The sequence below is a fragment of the Leiobunum rupestre genome, chromosome 6 (genome assembly GCF_980474605.1).
Source record: "Leiobunum rupestre chromosome 6, qqLeiRupe1.1.hap1, whole genome shotgun sequence".
In the NCBI taxonomy this organism is placed as follows: Eukaryota; Metazoa; Arthropoda; class Arachnida; order Opiliones; family Sclerosomatidae; genus Leiobunum; species Leiobunum rupestre.
This window is the reverse complement of record NC_143389.1, coordinates 43446475-43459491: the sequence shown is the minus strand read 5'-3', so window position 1 is coordinate 43459491 and position 13017 is coordinate 43446475. Positions and strand designations below refer to the sequence as shown.

At 40.2% G+C, this 13017-nt stretch overlaps 1 protein-coding gene across 1 annotated transcript; it reads right to left on the bottom strand.

The window, feature by feature from the left end:
- On the bottom strand, window positions 1-10682 carry LOC149941081 (uncharacterized). The gene is made up of 20 exons (XM_090177918.1): window positions 10244-10682; window positions 8045-8271; window positions 7598-7985; window positions 5307-5597; window positions 5130-5240; window positions 4985-5068; window positions 4673-4924; window positions 4271-4608; window positions 4070-4207; window positions 3876-3964; window positions 3552-3789; window positions 3300-3480; window positions 3118-3240; window positions 2749-2843; window positions 2547-2671; window positions 2207-2478; window positions 2075-2144; window positions 1786-1996; window positions 1480-1651; window positions 1-1409 (listed from the first exon to the last, which is right to left on the bottom strand). Exons 1-20 carry the CDS (start codon window positions 10302-10304, stop codon window positions 616-618), a joined length of 4260 nt encoding a protein of 1419 aa, XP_090034044.1. The 5' UTR covers window positions 10305-10682; the 3' UTR covers window positions 1-615.
- Between the last annotated feature and the right edge of the window lie 2335 nt (window positions 10683-13017).

Below are 13017 nucleotides of genomic sequence, written 5' to 3'. Positions count from 1 at the left end.
TTAAAATGATGACGCTAACGCACTTTATTCAAAATCACTGATTACCAAGTTTATAAGAATGACTTCATAAACTTCATAAACACTGAAAGCGGCGCGGGTAAAAAAGGTGAAGGACATTCTAGAATTCATAGTCACAATGCTGTAGCTTTGGAGGAAATAATTTCGATAAACGTTGCTTATATTTGTATAATACATTGATATCTTCAATAATATTATCCCCAATTTTTTAAATAAACGCTTCGCCAACCATTCGCGAGTGCCGTATTAAATTTCGAAATTGCCATTTTTGATTTTGAATAAATTAAATCTATTTCGCTGAACAAAAAGGAACTTTTTTTTTGTAAATGCATTAGATGCCGAAACTTAACCAACGGGCTAGCCTCTCCGCGCTAACTGTTTTGAGTATTTTGAGAGGGAGGAATGCACTTTTCATACTTATTAAATCATCCTCGGTTTTAAATTAAAATGAACGTGATATATTTAGAACTTCGTATCGAAAATGTGACTCGAAAAAACCAACGAACAACTAACGTATCCGCTAACGTTACGTACATTTTGTCGAAACTCGACGCTCAGCGCGTTTCACACGCATTGGGTCAGTTCCGAAGAGTTTTCTCATTTGGAATCAGTTTCGGATTGACTTTTGTTCACTATCGAGACGGTGATCTCGCCGACGTCTCTCGATGCTTCCTGATTTTGACGCGACCGCCAAGGTTCCGCGATTTCAGCGTAGCCTTTATTGACTGTTGGCAGCGACGCGTCGGTGTTTATATGTTTCACCAACGGCAGAGTTAATCTCCTCGTATAAGAGAGAGATTCCAAATCCGGAGATTCTTCGGCGTTGTCCGAATTTTCTTTGGGAATGATGTTGAGTTGATTGCCGTCGACCGTGATGACGCTCTTGTATTGGTCCGGGACATCGTCGTCGATAAACCCGATCGTCGAAAGTTGGTCGATATTTTTGGTGCCTATTTTTTGGGGGTACTCTTGGTCTAGGTTGCCCTTGACCCCCGCGACTGGACACGTGATTTTGGTGGGCAGCAAAGAGTTTTCCACGCAGCCGCGGTCTCGCGGTTGGGCGGTGAAACTTCCGTTGGTCAAAGAGACGTGGTGACCGAAAGTTTTGCAAGTGGAAGGTCGGCGCGTCCATCCGAAATCGGAATTTCCATTGGCCGATTTTAAGAGGCTGCTGACGCTCGACAGGCGAGAGACATTTCTGTTACCACTATCCCTGTACTGCGATTGCCGGCTCCAGTAGTTGCTGTTAAAAACGACCGTGCTGGTCGAGTCGCTACTGGTACTGTTGATGCGAACAGACCGATGATGGCCGTTGTGCTTTTGATTGGAACTAGAGTTTCCACACCAGGACCCGCCTGGAGGCACCATTCCACGATATTTTTTCAACGTTCCTAACAAGGATTAGACAGAGTGTTCAAGCTCAGATGAGTGAGTCTTTAATTCGTCATAAAAACGTTTTACCATTTCGGAAAAGTTGTAACCAGGCGTTTCTAGCTTCTGGATAATAAAGGCAACGCACCAGGAATATTAAGAAACCTTGCAAAGAGTTGGCGATACAGAAAATGTATTGGAACACTAGCTTGATTTCTCCAACAGCCAACGCTCCGAATACCCAAGTAACGCCCAAGAGGACCTGTAATTCAGCAAAAATAGAAGTATAAAAACTCTTTAGTTCTCGCTAGTTCAGTTATAATCAAATTTTTCACGCACGGAAATGGTAACTATTGCAAAATATTCCCTATTTCGAATATAAAATATTTAAATTACCATAACTGTGAACGCTCCTTTAACTTGTGCCAAGCTGACTACGGGATAAGAGGCGCTATGTCGTCTGATTCCCGGTTTCGTCGCCAGTCGAGGAGTAAAAAGAACTCGAGCTACCATTAGAAAGACGGTCAAATTCACCAACAGAATTAAACACGAAGGTCCCAGAAAAGATATGTAATAAACGTAGGGATTGTTGGGAGACAACATGCAGCTGTAAAACAATAATCGTATCGATAAGTTTGAAAAGTTAAGTTAGAACTCCCAAAGAAACGCTATTTATCAAACTTACTATTCATTTTTCCCCAAGTACTCTTCCATATGAAGAGACACCGTTACGGCCACAATAACAAATGGAGCGCCTTCAAATAAAATTTTAAGTCAATCATTTAATTAATCGTACAATGAGTAGTGAATCACTTACCCCAACCAATTAGGCATCTTTTGATCATAAATCTGGATTCCGAAGACGCAAAAACGTGAATGAGAAGTTGGTACATGTTGATGGCTTCGACGCACATCCACGCCAATGTGGTCAACAAGAAGTAATGAATGAGAACGGCCGCCGTCACGCAGACGTCAATTCCGGCCAAACGAATACCTTGCAGAGAGCCGACAATGAAAGCCGCGTTCATCAACAACATGGAGATGCAAAGGTTCAAAAGAATCTTTCCCGAACGATCTCTGTTCAAGCACCTGTCAAGAAGAATAAAAAAAACATTACCGGACGTTACACGGATATATTCTTAGAATTTTCTTCTAACCTGAATAAACTGTAAGTGATAATTGTGAGCAACAGTCCCAAAATGGACAGACCACAACCGATGTAAGAAATAATTGAAAGAGGTAATTTGTGCTCCTCGGGTATAATGACGTCGGGTGTTGGATCCTAGACCAATATATTATCAGCAACTTAATGGGAAATAAATCGATAGGAAAAATGTCCAAGTCGTTAGTTAGCCATACCAATAGAATCGAAAAGGCGGTTAAATGGTTAGAGTAACAAGTGGTAACGTTCCCAGATTGTGACGAAGTAACTCCATCAGTTGACCATTTTTGATCTGATAGAGAACAGAAAACGCGATGTATATTGGACAACGGAAATTATGGCGAGAAAAGTACCCTTACGAAAATGGTTGATCAAATTTGATTTAAAAGCTATATCAAATATTTTTAATGCCCAAATTTTACTTTGATCGAAATTTGGATCGAACAATGTGTCATTTTTGATCCAATTACAATGTATCTTTATTCCGATTTCATCAAAATTATTAGATCCAAAGAGATTTTGGACATTGGATGATGATATTTTCGTAAAGGATGGGTTAAACTTACATTCTGAATCCCAATAAACGCAAACGGCTTGAACGCACGGTGGACTCGTTATGACGTAAACTACGGGATCGCTCAAATTTTTTACGTCGTATCTTTGAATGCTCGCTTGTAGAACCGTTCTCTCTGAGAACAATGGTTGACATTATAAATCTTAAGATATTTATTCATAATAAAATTGGTACCTGGCATCGAATAGGTTTGTCCGTCACTCGTACAGCTCAACGTCTCTTTCCTTCTGGCTGTGTTCTTGTTTCTGAATAACTTGTCGTTCTTGTACGCCACAAACTTCAATCGAATTTCTTCGCCCCGTAACTTGGACTGGGCCAGTTGGACGGCTTCTACCGGAATATTTATCACTGCCACCTTCGAAATGGATCATTTGTACGATGTGCATTAGACGTCTAGTAGGAATCGGGTGTTATTACGTTACTTACATCCTTAGAAACGGTTTCTTGCGCTTCTCGGGAACTGGCACTGTTGGAATCCAAGCTGGAATCACTTAGGGCTGATTTTTGCATGGCAAAGCTGAGAGGCATTTCTTCTTCCGTGTCGACGCTCCACGATAGGGCCTTGATGGCGATATTCTCCGTTTCCAGAGAGAACGCTTTTCCCTTTTCGATGATAACTTCGGAAGCAAAACGATCGACTACCTCGGCAAGTTGACGAGTCACGCTACAACACGAAACATTGGTTTTCATATAGACCTTCCATCATTTCGCGTTTATAGCTTATAAGATTAGGAAATGGTTAATGTTTACTCTCGGGAAGATTCGTGTGATCCTTGCAAAAGAACGCTGTCGTTGACGGCCAACATGTTGCTGATAATATTGAACATTCCCTCCGCGAGCTAAAATTGATAAAGATGAAGGCGTGTGAAAACATACAACCACCACATGTTTTTGATTGCTCATAAGAGTAGAGTTGAATAAAAGAAAACTAATATTGTACATACTTTTTTATCCTTGATGGCATAGTCCACTACGTTTGCTATTCTGCTCACCGCTTCTCGTAGTTGGGAGAACGTAATATTTAGGGGATCTTCCGTTAATGTAGATAGCTTTTCCGTCATCATTTCAGCTGATCGAAAGGCCTTTCGAATGAAACAGATGGTAAAATGACGAGTGTATTAATAATAAGACTAGAGAGTACGTACTTCTTCCCGACAGCCTTGGTCATTAACCTTTCCCCAGAGCACCTCGCCAGTGGGCATAAGTTTACATCGTCTACGCGCCGACGTATTTGTATTCGAGGGATGGTGTCCGAACGGGCAAGTGGCTTTGGAAATTGACCCGTGTTCGGTGGCGAGCCACGTGAAAATTCCCTTCTCGGAAGACGTAATTTCAGTCGGGCATTCTACCAAGTTCTCGCACAGAGATCCTCTGTATCCTGGTTGGCATTCGCAGTTAAAACTATCAATTCCGTCCACGCATTTACCGTCATTTTGACAAGGCATAGACAAACATTCGTTAACGTTTACGCTACAATGTCGACCTGCAATAAAGATAAATACTCGCTAATTCCAACTCTTATTTCGTAAGATTCTAAAGTACCGTACCCGTGAAGCCCGACCGACAAGCGCAAGTATATTCGCTGCTGGAAACGTTGAAACATATTCCGTAATTTAAGCAGGGACTACTGACGCAAGGGTCGTATTCCTTGCACGTTTTCCCGTAATATCCGGACTGACACAAACAATTAAACGTGTGGCTCGTAATACTTTCGCAAGTACCGCCATTGTAACACGGAGAATTTCTGTTCGTCTTCGTGGCGCATAGGTTAAAGTCGGAACATCTTGGACCGGAGAATCCTAACACGTAGAAATAAGCGATCGTAATACGGTAAATCGATGGTTAACGGATGAACTTACCCGAGACGCAATCGCAAGTGTATTCGTTGTGCGAAACGTTGCGGCAAGTTCCAAAATTCTCGCACGGTGAAGTTGAACAGGGATCTGATAAATATATGTCAGAAAAAAGGTTTTCAACAAAAAAACATTAGTTAGTATTATTTACCAAACATGTCGCAAGAACCACCGTAGTATCCAAAATCGCATTCGCAATAAAACCCGGGTTCTGTGTTTAACGGATGACATATGCCCACTTTGCACACGTCGAGCTGACAATCTGTCCAAAACACCGAAGCTTTTAAACGATGCCTTCGGTGAAAGAATTTAAAAATTTTAAATTTACAATTTGGTCTAGTTGCCATGACGCCGATGGCGCTTCCTAGTCCAATTTCTTCGAAATTCCAAGCGTAAACCCGGTACTGGTAATCAGTCCACGGTTTCAGTTTGGCCACAACCGTGCACTTGGAAGACGCGTCCGAAGTTATGTTCAAGACGAAAGCGCGTCCAGCTGGTTCGGAGGTCACGGCCTCTCGGTACTTGATTAGGTAGCCCAAGATGTTTCCGTACACCGGTTTGGACCAACAAATTTCCACCGTAGAATCACTGGCATTTCCAACCTCGACATTCACGGGCTCTATCAAAAGTTTCGAAATATCATGAAAATTAAACCAAAAAGTGACAAGATATTTTGAAACATTATCCATTTAGGCTTTAAAAATGAAACGTGTACCTTAGCATGTTCGAGGCCATTTCCAATGGGCACGATTTTCCGACAAACCGCGTATGGGTACACCGCATCACGGCTCGCGATTTACCAGTATTATCATAAGCCTATCAACCCTAAGTTTGAATCGAAAGGCAGTGTTGGTTCAAGCTAACTACTGTCGAAAGTACAGCGCTAAATCCACCCGGTGGCGGAAAAGAGAAACGTAACGCGTCTCGCAATGCATGATGCCAGCTGCTTTGGAAAGAGAGAGGTGCGTAGAGAGAGAAAGAGGGAAGGAAGAAGCTTCAATTTATCTCTACCAGGTGCCGATACTATCGCCTGATTTCTTCCTTTTCACCCGTCCAGTGGTGTTACGAAGGGCGCTATGCGCGTTTCAAACTTAGGGTTGATAGGCTTATGGTATTATATAGAAATTATACTTATTTATAAAACACATTTTCCCAATATAATAGTTTATTAAATCTCTAATTAAAGTATTTCATCTAGCATAATTGTTTCTTCCGAAACTTATTTTGAAAAATTAATGAGAGCCATTATAGGGAGACTAATACTTCCCTCGTAAGGCATATTATAACACTGAATTTATTCATAAACACCTATGAATATAGAACGTACATAGATTACTTTACTACGGTACATGGTTTATTTTCGCTTGCTCCGGGATTTCGTAGTAGGGTAAGAAGAGTAAGGCTATGACGTCATTTTATTCCTATTCTGTGGTGGCGAATAGCTCGAGTCTGAGTAAAAACGTTTTTCTAAAATGGCTACCTGTGGCCTTTTTAGCAGATAAATTCTGGCTAGCAGACGACCAAATCTGATTTACTCCTTTACACCTCCTTTTCAGAACGAGTAAAAAGAGTAGCCCTATAACACTCCGGAACAAACGAATAGTTTATGGGGCGGAGTAATTCTCATCCCCGGAACAGTCGAATAAAACGTTTTAGGCTAAAAAGAGTACACTTTTAGTCCGAGAACAGGCGAAAAGAAACCACCTTATGTGGCTGTCGTAGAGACAGAGTTACGACGCTCTAAATACCACTCTGCAATTGGTCCGAGAATAGCCAAGAACGACATGGTCTTGCCGCGTCGCTCAATTGGAGAGCCTAAGGTGGTGCCTTGGGTATTAGCCTAGCTGATTATTATTCTAGTACACGTGTTTTAATTTCCACTACGCAAAGTGACAATGCCCGGGTGGAGCTCAAAGTCTTGCCCCTGCGACAGGCTGATGCCGTAAATGGCATATTCAGATTTACATTCATGGGTGTATATGAATTAGTGCTTCGAATGGCCACCTGATCAGCTTATTCAGGTCGTAATTATCAGATATCTGAAATAATCAGATAGACAGATCAGGTTAATCTTTTATATTCGTCTCAGTCAGCAATCTGAACTCGAATTATTTCATTCATATCCCAATTAACCGATCTGATTTTCTATAATAGTTCTTTTTATAAAGTAACGTGGTCTTCTTGTTTAAATTTGGCTCTTACGTCACAATCTCTTATTTTTACAAGTCTACGAGCGCGCTACAGAGGAATATAGCTTTTTCTAGTGCGCGTGCAAAGAATATGCTAATAAAGCCGCCTCTTGTGACGTAGTAGCAACATTTTAACAAGTTGGGCAAGACCACTTTTTATTTTACAAAATTTACTATTCTTCTGATCAGATTCAGTAATCTGAACAGTTTTCCGAGTTTAGTATATATAATTTATACGTAAATTCGATAAAAGTGAGACATCTGACATCTGGTACCATTCTGTCTTTCGGTTTACAATGAATTCAGATCAGTTTCGGGTTTTAACTGTTTTGTATTTTATTCCGTATTAAATGATCTGGTAATATCTGAACCCAAAGGCGGATAATCGGTTGGCAGCACTAAAACGATTGAAATGGCGATTTTTCTATACCTGAAATGTTTTTAACGTCGATTTCGACAGTCACCCTGGACCAGCGGCGAGGCGAGCCCCCGTCTTCCGCAAACACTCCTAGAGAAAGAAATTTCCTTCCGGGACGCAGCGTCTTGGCGAGTTTTATTTGTCCGGTGTGGATGTCCAAATTGAAGAAAGCGGCGAACGGGTCCTGACCCAGACGGTAAAATATTTCGGCGTTGTACGGAAGCGGATCTTTGTCGGTGGCCGAAACCCGGACAACGTGGTCCCCGATCGAGGAATTGACGTGTAGTTCCACCTTGTAAACCGCTTGGTCGAAGACGGGAGCGAAGGTGTTCTTGCGGGTCACCGTGATGTCCATCTTGGTGATGTTGTTTACGCCCTGGGTGACGGCGACCACAATGACCTAAAAGAGAAAGCGGCTCAAGCCCACGTCGATAAGTTTGAGAGACGTTCGAGACGTACGTGGCACGTTTGGTCCACTTCCTTGTCGATAGTACTGGCCGTGGTCAAATTGCCCGACATCTCGTCAATTTGGAAAAAGACGCTGTCCGGTACGTCCAGCATTCTGTACGACACCTGGTTTCGCGGGGACTCGGGGTCGTAAGCGTGAACGGTCGTGACGTGAACTCCCGGTGGAGCATTTTCGTAAATGCGTGGCGGATGCAACAACTGACGAAAGACCAGCTTTTCTATATTTTCATAAACAGACCTAAATTAGACCGTGCTAAGACAAACACGATATTTATAAGACTCTTTCGTGTTATGTTAATCGAAATCTTGGTCTAAAAATGACAAAAACTAACGGCATCTCAATTTCAAAATTTCCAGTTTGAAATTAGGGGTCATTCACTAATTTCCTAACTCATAAAGGGGGGGTGGGGGTTAGGAGTTGAGATTCGTCCAACCTTAACTAAATGTTACAGGTGAAGGACAGAGGTCACTGAACTATGTTACGTCAGTGTAATGGCGTAAATAACTGTCTTGGGTGGGCCGAAGACAAATAAGGGGCCCCAAAACGACTCACGAAATAAATGTTCTTCATGATAAGAAGAGGCCCCAAAACTAATTTTGTGGGGGGACCCCAGGAGCCTTCGTCACGCCCCTGTATCATCACATATCGTAATTCTATAAATTATCAATTATTTTAATATTCGTTTTTCATTCATAATAGTATGACTAGTTTATTAGATGTAAACAAAAATAAACTTAATTTTAAATAAAAACGGTATGGGTGCTATTATAATTTGAGGGGGTCAGAGTATAGGATTAATATTTGACAGCTCTAGGATAAAGTATAAATTCAGTCGCACGTGGCAGGACGTCACCCATGCTTTTTTTCCCATAGAAAAAAACTCGCACAAAATGGCGGCCATTGACAAAGCTAAGCACTAATACTATACTATATTTTGTAACGGGAAAAGAGGAGCTTCCAGATTGATCACCGCTATTATTATTATTATTCTTTCGTAACTGAAACGCCTCTATATCAAAGTCCTCCAAGTTGATCTTTTTATTCCACGTCAAACAAATGATTCTCTCTCTCTCTCGCGATGGAAAATTTGTAATTCAGTCTACTTCCGAGATTAAAAGTGTCGCTTTGAAAAAGTCACTCTCTAATGCTATTTTTAAACTCAGGATTTATTATAATTTAAAACGAAAGATGATTCGGAAATATTTATTTTCTCATCTTCATTCAAAGTGAACTTAATCCTTTCGTTTCCAAAATATACCGTATAATATCGTACGAGGCGAAGTTCTCGAAACTACTTAGGCTAAAATGAAAGATAAATCCTACCTAATGTCGAGATTGGAAATGGTTCTTTATACAGGCCCGTATATGGGGGGGGCGCCCCCATATGAATCCTTGAGCATCCCCAACCCGAACGAGCCAACAAAAAAAAATCGATTGCTCAAGTACCAACTATATTACCTGTATTTTTAATAAAATATTGGGTTGTCAACGAAGTCGAAATTCATAATTTCAAAAAACAAAAACAAAATAAAGACAATTTCGGTATATTTACAAATTTCAGGAGTGGGAGTTACAAAGGACGATTTTTAGTATCAAGCCATTGGCTCTCTCCCCCCCCCCCCCCAAATTTGAACGCCCCCGAGTTTTGGCGGCTGGTTACGGGCCTGTCTTTATATTGGTATTCTCATCAATTTTAACTCTTTTATTGAGGAATTTTGTAAGAGGCTTAAACCTTATGAAGACTATAAATTTTAGATAAAGGAATCTTAAGCGTACTTGTAAGATCTATTTTAAATTTAATATTTAATATTTTTAAGATTTAATATTTTAACAATAAATTAAGATCTATCTTAAGTCTTACAGTTTCAATTATAAGCTGAATATTCAAATTACCTTCATTAGCTTTTTAACCATATTAAAGTAATCAAAGATCTACCTTAAGTCTTAAAATTTAAATTGTAAACCTACCCTTCTACGCGGTATAACCACCTGAATTAATGGCATTAATAATAATAATAATCAGTTAGGCTAATACTCAAGGCTAGTTGACTCGGGCCTATGATGATGCCTTGGGAATTAGCTTAGCTTTTTATTATTATTGAAAAATCATCCACATTTTGAAGCAACCCCACCACTCGTAACGGTCGCTTTCGCGACTAACAAAATTAAGAAACGGCAAAATATCGCACCCTGCGTTGATCCGATGATTTGAAGAATTCCAATGAGAACGGACACCAAAATCGTCGTCATGTTTTTCCTTTTTCTTCCGGCACGTTCGGTTTCACCCGCGTTAATCCAAAATGGGAGAGTGACGACACCGAAATCAACTACCCGTTCGTCATATTAAAACTCGCCAACAATCTCTCTTCAACAATCTAAAATACGCGAAACGTTTAAAAACGCCCGAAGACAAAATAAACTTCGTAGAAAACCACACTAGTCGATGTCCTCCGATATCAACGATATCTCAAAGTGACACCACCAACGGCGAAACGCGGACGGTGAATCTTGGTTTCCAGAGGCGCGTTTAAGAGAGCCAAATGAAGAGAGAGAGAGAGAGAAAGCTGGCGAAACCCGCAACTAAACGTCTCCGAACTAAACTAGATATTTTGACTATCGCGCGCGAGACTCGCTTTCGGCCCACACGCGGGGGCTTAAAGGAATATCTCCCGAAAAATTCTTTGTTTTCTTTCGTCGCGTCGTCTGCTGCTACGGAGCGTACAGCGCCCCTATTGGCCGACGGTATACGATTAAACCACGCCCACGCTTTGCCAATTTCCCGCGTTGTTAAAAAAAGAGTGTCTGAAGTATTAGGTACGCGCGCGTCTAATAAGAATACCGTATCCTCGAAATTATCCGGCAGGTCGTCGCGTTTGACTTGATTTGGCCGAGAAGAATGGAAGACGTTTATTTCGCCTGGGAAAAAAACGAGGATATACACTTTTCTATTTTTCCTGTCCGAATGAATTGGAAAACACGATTAAACTTTGATGACATTTCGGCTGGTTTTGGGGAAACTCAAAAACTCCGCGGAAGGGGTCTAGCGAAACTTTGAAATGTAAATTATGAGAGGAAATATTGATATAAATTGTATATTTTATATACGCGTATATCGGACAGGCTGGGATCTTTGATCATTCTTGGCACCTTCCCCTCGTTGGGAAAAATATTAAATTAATTCCGTTGGGAGGGGTCGCCCTTTTCCTCACTTTTCTTTTTTTAATTTTCTTTATCGTCATCAGCGGAATCTCTACTCGCTTACATATCGAATTTTAATGGAAACTGGCGCGACTTTCAGTCTAGAATTTGATAAACACCTTTCGCGAAGTTATTTAGTAGGCTTTCAGACTGCTTTCGCTGATAATATTAACATAATCCCGTAAGACTTACTAATAAATACGCTCTCGTGCCAAAAAAATCAATCTTATCCTCTTTGTCATAACTCTTTGTCCATAAGTTTGTCACTTTGAGGAATATTTTATTGAGAACAAGAAGAAAAACTCCCGCTAGCGAGTAGCTGTCAAAGGCTACGTGTGAGGCGGACGCAAAACGGCGAAGAAGCCCGTAATGCAGTCTGTCTTGAGAATAGCTCTCAGTAAAACTTTTGCATGTGAAGAATATTAAGTGTCACACTTATGTGATAATATTATACACTTATGGCTTTGAGTATCAGTCCGTAGCTCTGTCCGTGGGTCCACTTTCTGAGCGATTTATTTAATTATTGGAAATATCATGGGTGACTGGAATTACTTTATATTACACAAAAATTTTGTTCGATAAAATAATTATTTATTTTCAATTTTAAAAACTTAAATTTGTCTTTAAAATGATCAAATTATATGTAATTAAATGTAATTCTTCTATTTTTAAATAATTATTTTATCGTATATTTTAAAACCAAGGTCAATAATAATTTTAATATTTAAAATTGTTGTAGTTAGTGTTTAAAATTTGTATGCAATTTGAAATGCTTATTATGGTCACTGTCCATGATCCATCAATAATACGAGGTGACTGGTCAAGGCGATGGTCAAGGTCAAAAGGGCTGAAAGTGAAATCTGAAATTTTTAAGATTTATTAGAGTTCTATAAAAAATCCGAAATTTTTAAGATTATTTATAAATATAAAAATCCGATTTTGAAGATTTTTTAGGATTATATAAAACTCTGAAATTTTGAAGATTTATTAGGATTATATAAAAATCCGAAATTTTGAAGATTTATTAGGATTATATAAAAATCCGAAATTTTGAAGATTTATTAGGATTATATAAAAATCCGAAATTTTGAAGATTTATTAGGATTATATAAAAATCCGAAATTTAAAAGATAAATTGAAATTTCATAACAATACTACATTTTGAAGGTTTATTAAAATTCCATAACAATACCAAATTTTTAGTTTAAAGTACAAAACAAAACTTGCATTTGAAATTCGAAGGTCATTTTCGTGCCACTGATAAATTAAATACTTGAAACGACAGCAAATAATAAGCTATAGCGATGGCAAAATGTCAAACTATAGGCCGAGTAAACAACGAAATTTTGAAAATATGACGGAAGTTAGTAGGTCTCGAAAAATGATAAGATATCGCGGGGAAAAAACGAAGCGGAAAAACCAGGGAAAACGGGCAGGAGATTCGTTTTTTGTCACACGAAATGGCGTCCATTCAAGCTGGATGGACGTCACGGGGTGACGGGGAGAGAATGTTAGCAGGTTATCTCGATAGGGAAATCAACGATGGGATACGCGCGGGGAAGGGGGAGAGAGGAACGGTCAATCGGCGTAGATCAAAGGATGGACGAGAGAACAGCGAAGGCGGCTAGGAGGTCTTTGGTTGCCAATGGCCACGCCCACACAATGACGGGATAGCGTGCTCGACCCGAATAAAGTTGACACAGAACGGGGGGGAGGGGGTCCCCGCGGCACGCGCCACGGACCGAAAACGATATAGGTTAAGATT

Bases quoted from the DNA above. Each gene is read 5' to 3' on its own strand.
- LOC149941081 (XM_090177918.1), bottom strand. From the start codon at position 10,304: ATGACGACGATTTTGGTGTCCGTTCTCATTGGAATTCTTCAAATCATC. The intron at 4,925-4,984 runs GTAAGTTCATCC...TCTACGTGTTAG, and splicing joins CACTTGCGATTGCGTCTCGG to GATTCTCCGGTCCAAGATGT. The intron at 3,241-3,299 runs GTACCAATTTTA...CATTGTTCTCAG, and splicing joins ACAAACCTATTCGATGCCAG to AGAGAACGGTTCTACAAGCG.